This window comes from Boleophthalmus pectinirostris, unplaced genomic scaffold (genome assembly GCF_026225935.1).
Source record: "Boleophthalmus pectinirostris isolate CB_2022bp ecotype Guang Dong unplaced genomic scaffold, ASM2622593v1 HiC_scaffold_11, whole genome shotgun sequence".
Taxonomy (NCBI): domain Eukaryota; kingdom Metazoa; phylum Chordata; class Actinopteri; order Gobiiformes; family Gobiidae; genus Boleophthalmus; species Boleophthalmus pectinirostris.
The window spans coordinates 14,699,305-14,714,304 of NW_026570994.1; the positions used below are offsets into that span (position 1 = coordinate 14,699,305).

Consider the following 15,000-nt stretch of genomic DNA (forward strand, 5'->3'; position numbering starts at 1 on the left):
TAAAAATCAGCCTAAAATGGTGTCCTTTTTAAGCACCTGCCACATGTTGAGGTCTAAAAATAAAAGGTATGAAACAGGCTTCTCAGAATAGAGCGCAGAAATAGTTTGTTTTTGTTGCCGGGAGACGACAGACAGGAAGTACTCTGCGTCTGAGTGAAAGAGGAGATATGAGACCACACCGGACCAGAGAGGGACAATATTAAAGCAGACCTATTATGCTAAATGGGCTTTTAAGAGTTTTTAATCAGGTTATAGTTGTTTCTCCTTCTCATTCGAAGTTCTATTTGGAGTGATTCATGTTTGAGACACTAGTTTTGCAGATCAATTTAAGTTTTTACCATAATTCGAACACGCCCACTTTTCTGTACTTACTTCATTCTCTAATTTTATTTTCATAATCAGTGATACATGTAGGATTTGGCGGTGTTGCGTAGTAATTTTAGTACAAATGCAAGTAAAGTAAAAATTGTGGTGCTGGCTACAGTGTGATCTGCTGCTATCCATCGGAGGTGCCGACTCTTTGTGATCACGTTTACGGCGACGCCAGTTCCCATTGGGTACCGCTTTTTTCTAACGCTGAAGTCAGTGGATTTGGTTCTTTTATGAAGTCATTTTAGATCTGGAATCATCAAACTAACCCGCCACGCCCCTTTGACCGGCCCCAAAGCCCCTATGCCCCACACCACTTGAACAGGCCCTATGAGGCAATCCTGAAAAGTTGTGATGGCCTATTTTTTTTTATTACTTTGCTCACCTGGATAGACATAAGAGCTGGCAAGTTCATCTATTACCGATATTATGATTTCATTTTTTTTATGTATTTATTTTATAGGCCTATTTATCTGACTTTTATTAAGTGCTGCACACAATTATTATTAATACAATTGTTAATATCAACAGTCCTACCTACAATTTGTCATTTTTCACTCTCCTCTGCCAGTGTCAATTACCAGATGTTTCTTACCTTGACAGTTTCTTACCTTGATATTTCTTACCTTTGATAGAAAAAAATTAATAAATTGAATATCTGTGGTATTTCAAATTAAAGCAAAATGTGAAGTACTTACTACTTTTGCAAACCACTAGTAACGATAAACAAATATGTGCCAGGAATTATGTGTTGATACAGTTTTGTGGATGGCTGTGACAGGCTGGTCATTTCTACTACACAATGAGGTCTGCTGGTGGTCATTTTGGTCAGGGTCATACAATTCTGTTATACAACCGACCCGACCCCTGCCCCCATCACAGTCAGGAGCGATAATGTGGCCCCCAGAGAAAAAAAGTTAGGTGATCCCTGTTTTAGACGAATACTGTGATTTAAAATGTTCAAATTATAACATAATAATTCACTGGTGTTTTAGATTATAAATATATAGCAGACACAAGCATAAAGTGTGATAAACTAGTACTACGACTAGTAGTAGGAGTCGTAGTACTGGTCAGGGGAGTCAACAGGGTAGAACAAAGATGCCCATTGTCCCAGGGTCTTGGGGGCCCAGTATTGGAACCTCTGTATATTCATTAATATTAGAGGTGGGCCCATGTGTGTCTTCTTCCAGGACCTCCAAAGTTCTGTTATGCTGGTAGTTAGTATTATTAAATTCATTGAAAAAAAAAAAAAAAAAAAAAGTTTATTTGATGTACAAACTGATTAGAATGAACTGGTTATGTTTTTCCACTTTTTAAGACAGTAAAAATCAGATACACCACCTTTAAAAAAACAAAACACAATACACATTTGGATAGATGTAGTGGTAGTAGTACTTATTAGTAGTAGTATTAGTACTAGTAGTAGCAGTAGTAGTTGTAGGACTTGAAAAGAAAAGTTTCCAGTTATATTGCAGTCTTTCTCGCCCTAGCCTTGGCAGTAGCAGTTACGCCAAGTTAGGTACTTAATTTTCGATATATGTTTCATTACCTGCTCCGCCTCCACCAGTCATCCTGTCAGCCATCTTTGAACTGCCACTGACCTGTCCTCCCATGTGTACAGCAGTATCATGGCCGCCTCTCCTCTCCTCCTGATTGAAGTCTCTCTTTTGTGCGCGCAGTCAGAGGTTTAATGAGGAAGCGTAGAGCTCACAAAGACAAAGACAACAGGCCAGTACTACAGCAGCTCCACAAAGGCCACGTGTTCAGACATGATCTCAAACTCCAACTCACTCTGAAGGTGATGTACTGAAGTATGAGCCCTGACTTATAATGAGGAGCCCAATGTTTGGGTAGGACAAGGTCTGGACTTAGGTCTACTATCTGCCAAAAAAGTACTGCACTAACTTCTGGTGAGAATCCATCCATCTGTGGTAGAAGTAGTAGTTATAGTAGGAGTAGTAGCAGTAATATTTGATATTAAATTTGAATTTCCTATGGGATCAATAAAGTATCTATCTTTCTATCTATATAACAGTAGTAGTAGTAGTAGTATTAGTAATTGTTGTAATAGTAGTCGTGGTAACAGTAGTAGAAGCAGCAGTAGTAGTAGAAATATTAGTAGTAGCAGTAGTACTAGTAGTAGTTGTTCCAGTACCAGAGTAGTATTAGTTTCAATAATCAGTATTATTATATTAGACTAATTGTGCCTTATTGTAGTGGAAGTAGTAGTAGCTATTCATTGTAGTAAATAGTAGAAATGTCTAGTAGTAGTAGTAGTAGTAGTAGTAGTAGTAGTAGTAATAGTAGTAATTACAGTAGACATAATCGTAGTTTTTGCAGTAGTATAGCAGTACTAGTTGTTGTAGTAGTAGCAATAATAGTACCAGCTGTGCCAGTAACACTAACATAAGTATTCTTATGTCAGTCTAATAAAAAAAAATAAATGTATGTATTTTGATTTAATGATGTAGTTGCAGTACATTTTTTGTAGAATTTAGCGCATATTATTTGGCAAAATTTGTTGTTATTAATTGATGGCAGTAGGTAGTCGAAATGCCAGTAGTAGTAGTAGTAGTAGTAGTAGTATCTATCCATTAGAATTAGCAATGAGTATCAGTATTGGTGATTGTAGTAGTTATAGTAGAATAAGTATTTGTAGTAATAGCAGTATCTATACTGTACCAGTAGCAGCAATAAAAGCGCCAATAGTAGCTGTAGTAGTACTAGTAGTAGTAGTAGTAGTAGTAGTAGTAGTAGTAGTAGTGGTAGTAATAATTGTGGCTGTAGTAGTTACTAGGAGTTATAGTGATAGTGAGTGTGAGTGACAGTATAAGTAGTATTAGAAGTAATAGTATCTACCCAGTACCACTAGTAGCAATAATAGCACCAGTAGTTGTTGAAATAGTAGCAGCAGTAGTAGCAGCAGTAGTAGTAGTAGTGGTTGTAGTAGGTACTATGAGTTATAGTACAAGTAGTATTAGAAGTAACAGTATCTTCCCAGTAAAACTAGTAGCAATAATCCCACCATTAGCAGCAGTAGTAGTTGCAGTAGTATTCGAAGTAATGTATCTATCTACCCAGTACCACTAACAGTACCACTAGTACCAGCAGGATAGTACAAATATTAGTAGGTAGTATCAGCCAGAGTAATTAACTGCAGTAGTCTGATAAGTTATAACAGCAGTTGTGATATCTGCAGTAAGACAAGCATTAGTATTAGTACGAGCAGTAAAGTACACAGATCCAGACTGACCTATAAGTTAATATTGTGTATAAAAAGACAGACAGTTGGCGTTTATGATTAAATACTTGTGTCATTTGGAGGGATTTGAAGTATCAGCGAAATAGTCGAGCGAGCAGGCACCATCTGTTCCGCAAAAAAAAAAAAAAAGAAAGGGAGAGGAAGTTTGGAGGCTGTACAAGAAATCTCAAATACATTAATTGAAAATATGAGTTTGGAGACGTATTTCAACCATTATTTATACGCTGGGGTGTTCTACATGTAGGCTATGTGGATTGGCGGGGTGTTCACCAGTTGCCATGGAGACGAAATGTGCAAGTTAGCAAATACAGACAAAAAAATAGTTGAAAAAAAAAAAAGTCTGAAAATTCAAGATAAAAATACAAAAATGGATTTAAGCAGCACTTTTTCAGAAGCTTTCAATAACTTTCCTGATGAAGCTGCTTGTCTCCATGGAGATATAATAGTTCTGTCTGTAATATTCCACAATACAACATTAGTTTTTATCTTTATGTAAACAAACAGGGGCCAAGTTACAGCTCAGATCTGTGGAGAGTCTAGATATAGATACAGCTACAGATAGAGATACCGATCACTTTAATACAATACAGAGGAATTCCTGGTAAAGCAATAGCATCTCCATGGAGACAAGCATCAGAAAAGTTACATAATGCACCATTAATTATAAAGCCTAAACCTATTATGCCGAATTAGACTTAGACTTAGACACACTTTACTGATCCACAAGGGAAATTATTGGGACACAGCAGGATCACAAATCACAATATAATATAATATGAGAAAAAATATAAATGGTAATAATACATTCTAAATGAGTAGCAAAAAAGACAGCAGGAGACAAAAAAAAGAGAGTCAAATAAGACATAATGTAAATGTATACGTACAACTCAAAATAAAATAGAAAAATAAGTAATAAAATATAAAATAGGGAGACTTTTTAGACCTTTTCAACATGTTATAGTTGGTTATAAATATTGGTGGTTTTCAGACTCTAGAATGTGAGGATGTCATATTTCCAAACGAGGGGCAAGAGCCTGATTACATTGTATTTTGCCAGGAAATAGTGGTATAGTCAATTCCCAAATATAAAACCTGATCACCTGTATTATTGACTAGACCGGGGTGGGTAAACTTTTTGACTCGTGGGCCACAAAGGGGTCTAAAATTTGATGGAAGCGCCGGACCAGGAGCAGATAGATGGAGTTTTTGGTAATCCACCTCATAAGAGAGAAAAAAAAAATCCCATGTTATTGAAATATCCCATCATTGAAAATCATTACAAAGCATTACAACAAAATATCTGTCTTTCAAGTCCCACGGTATTTACTATTTATAGAAATAACTTTTAAAACACTGAAAATTATTATTATTATTATTATTATTATTTATTATTATTATTACTATTATTCAAGTTCGGTGGGCCGGATTTAAAAGATTAAACCCCGGGCCGTAGTTTGACCCTAGACTAGGGGTGTGCAAAAATATCGAAATATCAAATTGTATTGAGGTATGTATCGTATCGGCAGCTCATGACCTTGCTATATTTATATTACAACAGAAATCTTGCTTTTGTCCATGGAGATATTATTGTTTGTTTCACTGTACGGCAATAAACCTTTCTATCTTCTTGGAGACAAAATCGGGCCATGTTACAAGTCAGGTCTGTGGAGAGGCGACCCTGTTCACAGTCAAAATGGGATTTTTGAGCTATAAAACCACTAAAATATCCTGTAAGGTTTTTCTGTGGCACATTCTAAGCAGAGTAATGACATCTCCATAGAAACAAGAAGATAATGGACCCTCAATCGAAAAGTTTCACAGTGCTGGCTTTTCATAAACCTTTTCCGGATCTTTCTAACCCTCGTCCTCCTCTTTTTGTTCTTGTCTGTTTTGGTTTTCTGCAGGATGACCATCAACGCCGAATGTCAGCTCCAGCTCCATAATTTCCCAATGGACGAACACTCTTGTCCTCTAGTCTTCTCCAGCTGTGAGTCTATCCTCGCCTCACACACACACACACACACACACACATACACACACACGCACACACACATTACCATACTCATAACAGTGGGACCTGCCCGCTGTCGTGTGAAAAACTCAGCCAAGCCTTTGTTTTGATGACACCTTTTTATACCAAACGCAACACGAAAACAAAACACTTTTTTGGCAGCTTAAACAGCAAAAAGAATATATTTTATAACAACCTTTAAAGGTCCTATATTACGCAAAACTGACTCATGTGAGCAGTTCTGTGAGTAATTTAGAGAATACTGATGGATGTTCATTCATTTGCAGAGCTATGCCAATTATCAGCAGTGTTGACAAAGTAAATGTTGACTCGATTAATTATAACATGTGACCTTTAACCCTGAAACTCATTTATCTTGAAAGTTAGATTTTATAATCAGCTATTTGAAATGCACATTTATCATACAAAATATAACACAAGAGGAAAACACTATAACAGGAAGTGCTCCATTGTGTTTTTAAGATCCATAAACCTTCACTAGAATCATTTGGATTATTTCAGACTTGAAATTGTCAATCTCTACTGAACCAAAAGTAAAAGGAGCTGCTTAACATGAAAACTACCACTTCATGACATCACAAGGTTAAACAGAGCATTCTGAGCTTTGGAGATGTAGACAGACTAATAATAAAGTGTTACTCAAACATGTGTGAATGAAACAAAACACAACTCACAACTATGATTTTGAGGAGGCAACAACAATATAACATGACCTGTTTTGTGTAGTATAGAACCTTTAAATAGTACATACATACAACAAATAAAAAAAAAAAAAAATCAACCAGTATTTACTAAATTTCACATGGGAAACCAGTTTTAATTTTAATTTTAATTTTATGACTTGACATACCAAATTTTATATTTTTGGAGAATGATTTTTCTAGATCAAGGCTTGAGTTGGAGGCCAAAAGAAAGACAAAAAAGTAGATTTATAGATCCTAGGTATGCAACAATACCCAAAATATCGTGATATTGTATCGTCAAAAGTCTCACAATAATATCGTGGGCTGTCACAATATATCGAATTACAAGTTTCTTTGCTTAAATGCATGTTTTTTTAGTACCAACAGCTAATAAACATCGTGAACTACATATCCCATGATTCATTTCAGCACAGACATGAAGAAATATGTTTTTACTTGAATTCTTGTGATTATGATGGAGATAATTCACATAAAAATCTTGTCAAGGGGTTTTAAAAGCAAAAAAGTCTCCTATCTTAATTAAATTACATCAGCCTCTCCTAAATATCGCAATAAATATCATACCGTGAGATGCATATCGTGATAATATCGTCCTGAGAGATTTGGATATCATTACATCCCTAATAGATACGTATGGATTTGATTTAAATTTAATGTTTTGTTGGTCTCTCTCTTGGCCTTCAGCGCTAACTTTGATCTTGAAAAATAGTAATTCATGTATGGTTTGAAGCACCTATAAGCAACTATTTTTCTAGATCAAAGTTAGCGCTGAAGGCCAAGAGAAAGACAAAAAAAAACAAACGTGGAGTCGTGGAAGTACTGGAGGAGGATGTGATGGATAGAAATGAGATAGAATTGAAGTGATTGCGCTCAACACTGCCCCCTGGAGCCATCTGGAGCTACACTTAATCCCCTTTTGCTCTGATACTCCTCTTCTTCACTGTGGGCTTTGATCAGATCAGACACATATTGAAATGGCGAAGGAGGTCAAAGGTCACAGTCTATTTGGGAGTTTGAATAGGCTCATTTACTGCTGCGCGACTGGTCCCAGGTTTTCTGTGATGTTGGGATAAAACCAGGTTCACGAACTTTGGGTTTTGAAAGACACCGACAAAGATTTGAAATGGAAAAAACACATGAATGAAATTAGGTCAGAGAATCCATTCACTCTGGAAAATTGGAATTCAGAAATGTAATAAAATAATGTGTTTAGAAGAGAAAGCTATAGAGTTTGTACGGACATTTTTTAGTTACAGTGAAGCACAATATAGATTTCTAGTTTCATGTCCAAGTGTTGGAAATGTTAGAAGCGAATCTGACACATTTAATTAACTATCATAATCAGCTAAGACGAGTACTTGATGGGGAATGAAAACATTTTTTGGTTTTGTTGACATTTCATGGTAGTTTTACAATCTCAAACACTTTACAAGCATTAATTCTGTACCCTATTGTGCTCGGGACTCGGGGGTGTCTCCTAGTGCCTCCGCTCAATTTTATTTTTCTCCAGCGACTAGGTCAGGAATCAGAATACACTAGACGGTTTACAAAAACCCCGGAAGTGAAAGTCCGGACCAGCCAATCAGCGAAGAGTCATACATTCTTGTGTTGGCAACCATTCCCGAGATCGAGGATTTAAAGCCGGAACAAAGAGAATGTTTGGTGAATTTTATCAAGAAAAAAGACGTTATTGCCCTTCTTCCTACGGGATTTGGGAAAAACTTAATATACCAGTTGGTCCTTTTAGCGGGGCATTACATACGTCATGACCAAACAGCAGCTACTGGTTAAATTTTAAAAAAAGTACCTGCCTACCGTTGAGTGAACGAATCCTAATGCTGTGAGATCAGACAGTTTCCACGAAGTGAAACTGGCCGATGAATCAGGCTTGGGAAAACTGATTTCCACCTCGAGAAAGTGTAATGGAATGGCCAGTCAAATCAGGGTTCTGAAACACGAACTCGGGCTAGAGTCGGATGGATTTCTGAACGTGTAATTGTCAAACTGCCATAATTGATTCACTAACAACTAACACTAAATAACAGCCTCTATTTATTAGCAGGAGCTATCGATACCTGACGTTAATTACACAAGTAACAAAATAACATTAAACTTTCTCGGGCATCCATATTTTCCTGACTGTTGCAATGGAACGCATTTACAACGGATATCGGGAGAAATGACTCTGACTTATCGACTACAGACGTTCAATAGAATGCACCATAACAGTTAACAAAACATGCTGAATACCGTACTTTACACAGCAGATATAAGTTTGTCCCTTCTAGGTAGCTGTAAACTCTTGGTTTCTCTTACAACTGGCAATAGGAAATTACAGTAAGCTTTTTTTTTTAGTATTTTTATGTGACAATCTTGTACCAACATATAGATTGATTCAATGTTATCATGCTCTTTTTCACCTCGTAATGTCATATAGTGGTAGTTTTCAAGTTTACAGCTCCTTTTATCTTTTGCTCAGTAGAGATTGGTATTTCCAGATCTGAAAATCATCCAAATAATTGTAGTGAAGTGTTTTCTGTTTGAGAGAAGAACTCAAAATATGCAGGGTTTGTGAGTTAAACATAAGGATGTAACAATAACAGAAATACCATGATATCGTCAAAAGAAGATAAACATCCGCACTGCAGTTCTTTCAAGCTCTCAAATTTTTATTTCAATGACACTACAATGTTCACATTTTTATTTCAATGACACCACAATGTTCAAATGTTTTTTTTATTTTAATTATAACACAATGTTCAAATTTTTATTTTCAATGACAACACAATGTTCACATTTTGGGAGCTTCTGAACTACAGTGCGGACAGTGTTGGGGAGTAACGGATTACATGTACCGCCGTTACGTAATCAGAGTGCAAATTATGAGTAACTGTATTCCGTTACAGTTACTGTTTCAATGAGTGGTAATTGGATTACAGTTACTTTGCTGAAATAAGTGGATTACAAGGCGGTATTTTCCTGTTTTCACATTTTGTGCTACATCCCATTTATTTATTTTTTTTTATTTCGGTAATTTCACTCATTGCCTGAAGCCCAAACAGAACGCGCGCAATAAGAGCGATGGAAACGTCATGTTAAAGTTGGCGGTGTCAGTCACACAGTGGAAGCAGCAGTGCATTGGTAAAAACGTATTTGTGTCTTGGAAATTTTTCTCCCGATGTGAGATATATATAAAAAAAACAAATATAAAATCGCCTACAACTTAAATGTGAAACAGGAGCTACTGGCACTGGTGAAAACAACCTGCATAGACTCATAATATCTGCACTACTGTCCTATACTGACCTGCGACATGAGGGGACACACACACACAAACACACACAACACCTTCATCATCGTCATCAACCTGAGAACCCGCGGACCACGTCTCCTTCCGTAGTTACAGCGCGGACACCGCCGTCTCGTGCGCCGCGTGTGGAACGTGTTTTCTCGCGTAAACTGCACTTCCTCCTGTGCGCCTCTAAACCAGGACTAAACCAGGACTAACACCAGGACTAAACCAGGACTAAAGCAGGACTGAACCAGGTTTAAACTAGGACTAAACCACGACTAAACCAGAACTAAAGACCTGGTCTAGATGTGGTCTAAACCAGGTCTAAAATCAGGACTAAACCAGGTCTAAACAACATGACACCTAACAGTAGGTTGACATAATTTAAGGTGATCTCATATAAAAATAAATTTCTCTATCAATAATATTTTTTAATATGGTGAAGGAAAGTCTTATCTTGTTACTGTCTTTTAACAGACAAAACCTCTTATATTAAGATCTCGTGGTCTTTGTTTCTCTACAGTAAACAGTTGCTTATTCATGGAGACTTGGGCTCAGACAATTTGAAGACAACAAACAAGAATTTTGAGGATGTGGTTGCTACATTCATGTCATTTAAAAAAACATGACAATATCAAGTAATCCAAAGTAATCAGATTACGTTACTCACTTTAAGTAATTTAATGGATTACGTTACAAACTACATTTTGGGGTGTGTAATCTGTAATCTGTAGGGGATTACATTTTAAAAGTAACCTTCCCAACACTCAGTGCGGATCTCTTTCTTCATTTACACAGTTTTTTTTTTGGACCCAGCACGCAGTCGCAATTTTTGTCGAATGTGCATGTTTCTATCTACTTGTATCGTTAAAGTTCTCACAATAACATCGTGGACCATTACAATATATCGAATTACAAGTCTCATCACTTAAATTAAGAGTTATGGTGCAGCAATAGCTAAAAAAGCAGAGGGAACTACATAGACCATGATCCTTTGCTCCATTTTAGTGCAGACTGCATAAGAACTGTTGTCAAGACATTTTAAGAGGAAAGAGAAGTGTCTTCACAGTTTTGTTCGCCTCCACAAAATATTGCGAGAGTTGGAAATGGTACGTTTATGGAGAAAAAAAAAAAATTATTGTCATATTGTCCAAACATCCCGCATTGCTTCTTTACTCTTACGGAAAATCAAACATCTGTCCGCACGTCGGAGCCCGCAGATGTTTAACCTGGATTTTTATCATAGCAGAAAATGTGTTGTGAAAAGCGCAGAGGCACAGACGAGGCGCGTCAGGACCTCGGCTCGTCTGAGGAGAAGCTGCTCGGGCTCTGAGGGTTTGGAGAACTGTGAGATTTGTGGAGCAAGTGAGCAGTGTTTTAGAGAAGGCCCGAGCAGTCTGTCTCCTCCCACGCACACACACACACGAACGAACAAACACACACACGAACGAACGCACAAACACACACACGAACGAACGCACAAACACACAGGCACACACGCCAGCAGATGGAGAGAGACACGGAGAGACGGAGAGGCAGACGGACCGAGAGAGAGAGGGAGAGATGGGTGGGGAGAGAGATACGGAGAGACAGAGGGAAGAAGAGCGAGATGGAGAGATAGAGGGATGGAGACAGAGAAGGAGAGACAGAAGAAGAGATGAGATGGAGAGACAGAGGGAGGGTGGGAGATGGACAGACAGAGGGAAGAAGAGTGAGGTGGAGAGATAGAGGGAGGGAGAGACAGAGGGAAGGAGATCGAGATGAGAGATAGAGGGAGGGAGGAGGGAGGGAGATGAGACTGAGAGAGAAAGGGAGGGAGAGACAGTGGGAAGAACAGCAAGATGGAGAGATAGAGGGAGAGATGGAGAGACAGCGGGAGGGAGGAGAGATGGAGAGACAGAGGGAAGAAGAGAGATGGAGAGACAGAGGGAGAGATGAAAGGGAGAGACAGAGGGAAGAAGAGAGATGGAGAGACAGAGGAAAGAAGAGAGATGGAGAGACAGAGGGAGAGAGAGAGAGATGGAGAGACAGAGGGAAGAAGAGAGATGGAGAGACAGAGGGAGAGATGAAAGGGAGAGACAGAGGGAAGAAGAGAGATGGAGAGACAGAGGGAAGAAGAGAGATGGAGAGACAGAGGGAGAGATGAAAGGGAGAGACAGAGGGAAGAAGAGTGACGGAGAGACAGAGGGAAGAAGAGAGATGGAGAGACAGAGGGAGAGAGAGAGAGATGGAGAGACAGAGGGAAGAAGAGAGATGGAGAGACAGAGGGAGAGATGAAAGGGAGAGACAGAGGGAAGAAGAGAGATGGAGAGACAGAGGGAAGAAGAGAGATGGAGAGACAGAGGGAGAGAGAGAAAGGGAGAGACAGAGGGAAAGAGAGAGAGAGACAGAGGGAGAGATGAAAGGGAGAGACAGAGGGAAGAAGAGAGATGGAGAGACAGAGGAGAGAAGAGATGGAGAGAAGAGGAGAGAGAGAGAGATGGAGAGACAGAGAAGAAGAGAGATGGAGAGACAGAGGGAGAGATGAAGAGAGAGAGAGAAGAGAGAGATGGAGAGACAGAGGGAAGAAGAGAGATGGAGAGACAGAGGGAGAGATGAAAGGGAGAGACAGAGGGAAGAAGAGAGATGGAGAGACAGAGGGAGAGATGAAAGGGAGAGACAGAGGGAAGAAGAGAGATGGAGAGACAGAGGGAGGGACAGAGAGACGGAGAGACAGAGGGAAGAAGAGAGATGGAGAGACAGAGGGAGAGGCAGAGGAAGGGTGAGAGAGGGAAAGACTGAGGGCGGGAGATGGAGAGAGAGGAAGACACAGCGGGAAGGAGAGAGAGAGAGGGAGAGACAGAGGGAAGAAGAGCAAGATGAGAGATAGAGGGATGGAGATGAGACGGTGAGAGAGAGGAAGGGAAATGAGAGGGAGAGACGGGGGGAGGGAGAGAGAAGGAGGGGTTGATGGAAAGACAGAGGGAGACGGAGAGAGAAAGGGAGGGAGGGAGAGAGGGGGAGTGACAGAGGGAGTGAGGTAGAGACAGAAGGAGGAAGAGAGAGGGAGAGATAGAAGGAGGGAGAGAGAGGGAAAGACGGGGGAGAGAGATGAGATGGAAAGACAGGGGGAGGGAGAGAGAAAAGGAAGAAGAGAAAGATGGAGAGATACAGGGAGAGAGAGAAGGAGAGACAGAGGGAGGGAGAGATAGGTAGAGACAGAGGGAGGGATGGAGGGAAGGAGGGAGTGAGAAGGAGAGAGGGAGAGACAGAGAGAGGGAGAGATAGGAAGAGACAGAGGGAAGAAGAGAGATGGAGAGATAAATGGGTAGAGATGGGGGAGGGCAGAGACAGAGAGGGAGAGAGCGGGAAGACGGAGACATAGATGGGGGAGAGAGAGAAACAGACTTACAGAGAGGGAGAGAGAGACAGAAAGACAGAGAGAGAAAGACGGAGAGATAAAGACTGAGAGAGTGAGTCAGAGAAAGATGGAGAGAGTGAGGGCAAAACAGAAGCTAGAGAGACAGAGAGAGTGGGGACAGAGAGAGAAAGGGTAGAGGAGGAGAGAGAGACAAAAAGATGGCGAGACAGGGAGAGGGAGAAGAGTAAAATGGTGATTGGTGGGGAGAGAGAAAGATGGAGAGAGACAGAGACACAGAGACAGATAACAGAAAGATGGAGCAATAGATGGAGAAAGAGTGAGAGACAGATGGAGATGGATAGAGAAAGAGAGAAGGAGACAGAGCGAGACAGATGACGAGGGAGTGGGGAGAGAGATTGAGAAAGTGAAAGGAAGAGTGAGGGAGGAAAGGGAAAGAGAGGGAGAGATGGGGGCAAGAGAAAGAGAACAGAAAGACAGAGAGAGGAGGAAGAGGAGTTGAAATATCGTCTCTTGGACTGAGTGAGCAGTGGGCACAGTGAAGCTTCTCTCAGCGCATATGGACTCATCACTATTCACCAAAGACAATATTGGACGTCGTTATGGCGCCACAAACCTGAACCAAACCCACGGAAACACACAAGAGCAAGACTAGAACCAGTCCTAATCAACACCAATACATATGTTATATATTTGCACATTTCTGTTAATTGGTTCCACATTTTTGACGAAAAATATGAGATTATTTTCTTGGTTATTTGAGTGTGTTGACTCTTGTGAGCTTTAAACCATGTTAGAATGTTGTTTCCTCATCAAAAACAGACCTGGAGTTGTGTTTTGTTTCATTCACACATGTTTGAGTAACTCTTTATTATTAGTCTGTCAACATCTCCAAAGCTCAGAATGCTCTGTTCCACCTTGTGATGTCATGAAGCAGTAGTTTTCAACTGTACAGCTCCTTTTATTTCTTTTCAGTATAGAGTTAACTAAATGGAAAGTTGGGAATTTTGGACATAGGTGGAAATATAAAATATATAAAATATTTAATGGTTCATTTTAAACGACATTTACTCTTCAAAGTTCAACAGAAACATGTATCGCCTGAGTACTACTGTTAAAGGACCCAAAGTTTTTAAAGGGACAGTCTGGAATTTTGGACATAGGACCTCATTTCCTAGTGAGTCAGAGTGTTGGAGACGTGTGGAGACACTTTTTAAAATATTCCATCCAGTCCTTGTATTTGTAGAGGTCACTGGTGCATGTCAATGGACTAGTGCCATAAAAACAGTCTTACCCACTCCACAAAACACCCAAAGCAAATCTATTATTACACCAGACTGTCCATGTAAATGTCTGTGTCGATAGAATGATGTTTGAAATAAAACGAACCTTACATTGCATATGAGAAAATGCTGTTTTTGTTTACATCTGTCTTTTCTGCACATGCGCATTGGCTGGTAGGCAAAAAGTCAGTGGGGCCACTCATTTGTGTTGACAGTTGCGTTGCGTATGTCTGTCATGAGATAACTCGTCTTATTTTGAAATAGGTTTTGCAATTGTTTTGACATGACTTCATCATCTTTCTCTAAGTCACTGAAAGTTGAGGATCAAAAACGTTACTTTGAAAAGTTAAAACTTGCCGATAACTGTTGACGATGTTGATGTTGTACTGTTGTATGACGACTGTTGATGTTGTACTCCGATAACTATTGATGATGTTGATGTTGACTTGTTGATACAGATGCTTTTTTCCAACCAAAACGGCTGATGTGACATGTCATCATGTTTTCTCATATTAATCGTTGCATGTTGAGGGACTATTTTCTCATATATCAGTCCGCCACTGCCAAATTTTCTATCAGGAAGTAACACTTGCTGCTGCTGCTGCTCAGACATAAATCCTTCAAATGCAAGGTTGGTCTTACTTCTAAAATTGTTCTATCAACACACACATTTACATAGACAGCTTGGTGTAAAAAT

At 39.5% G+C, this 15,000-nt stretch overlaps 1 protein-coding gene across 1 annotated transcript in view; it reads left to right on the plus strand.

Annotated features, from left to right (window-relative positions):
- Positions 1-15,000, plus strand: part of LOC110153193 (gamma-aminobutyric acid receptor subunit gamma-3-like) — a 217,846-nt gene that overhangs the window by 136,943 nt on the left and 65,903 nt on the right. The window contains exon 6 of the mRNA XM_020917072.1: positions 5,539-5,621. Coding sequence (XP_020772731.1) covers positions 5,539-5,621 — 83 coding nt within the window. The remainder of the gene's footprint in view (positions 1-5,538; positions 5,622-15,000) is intronic.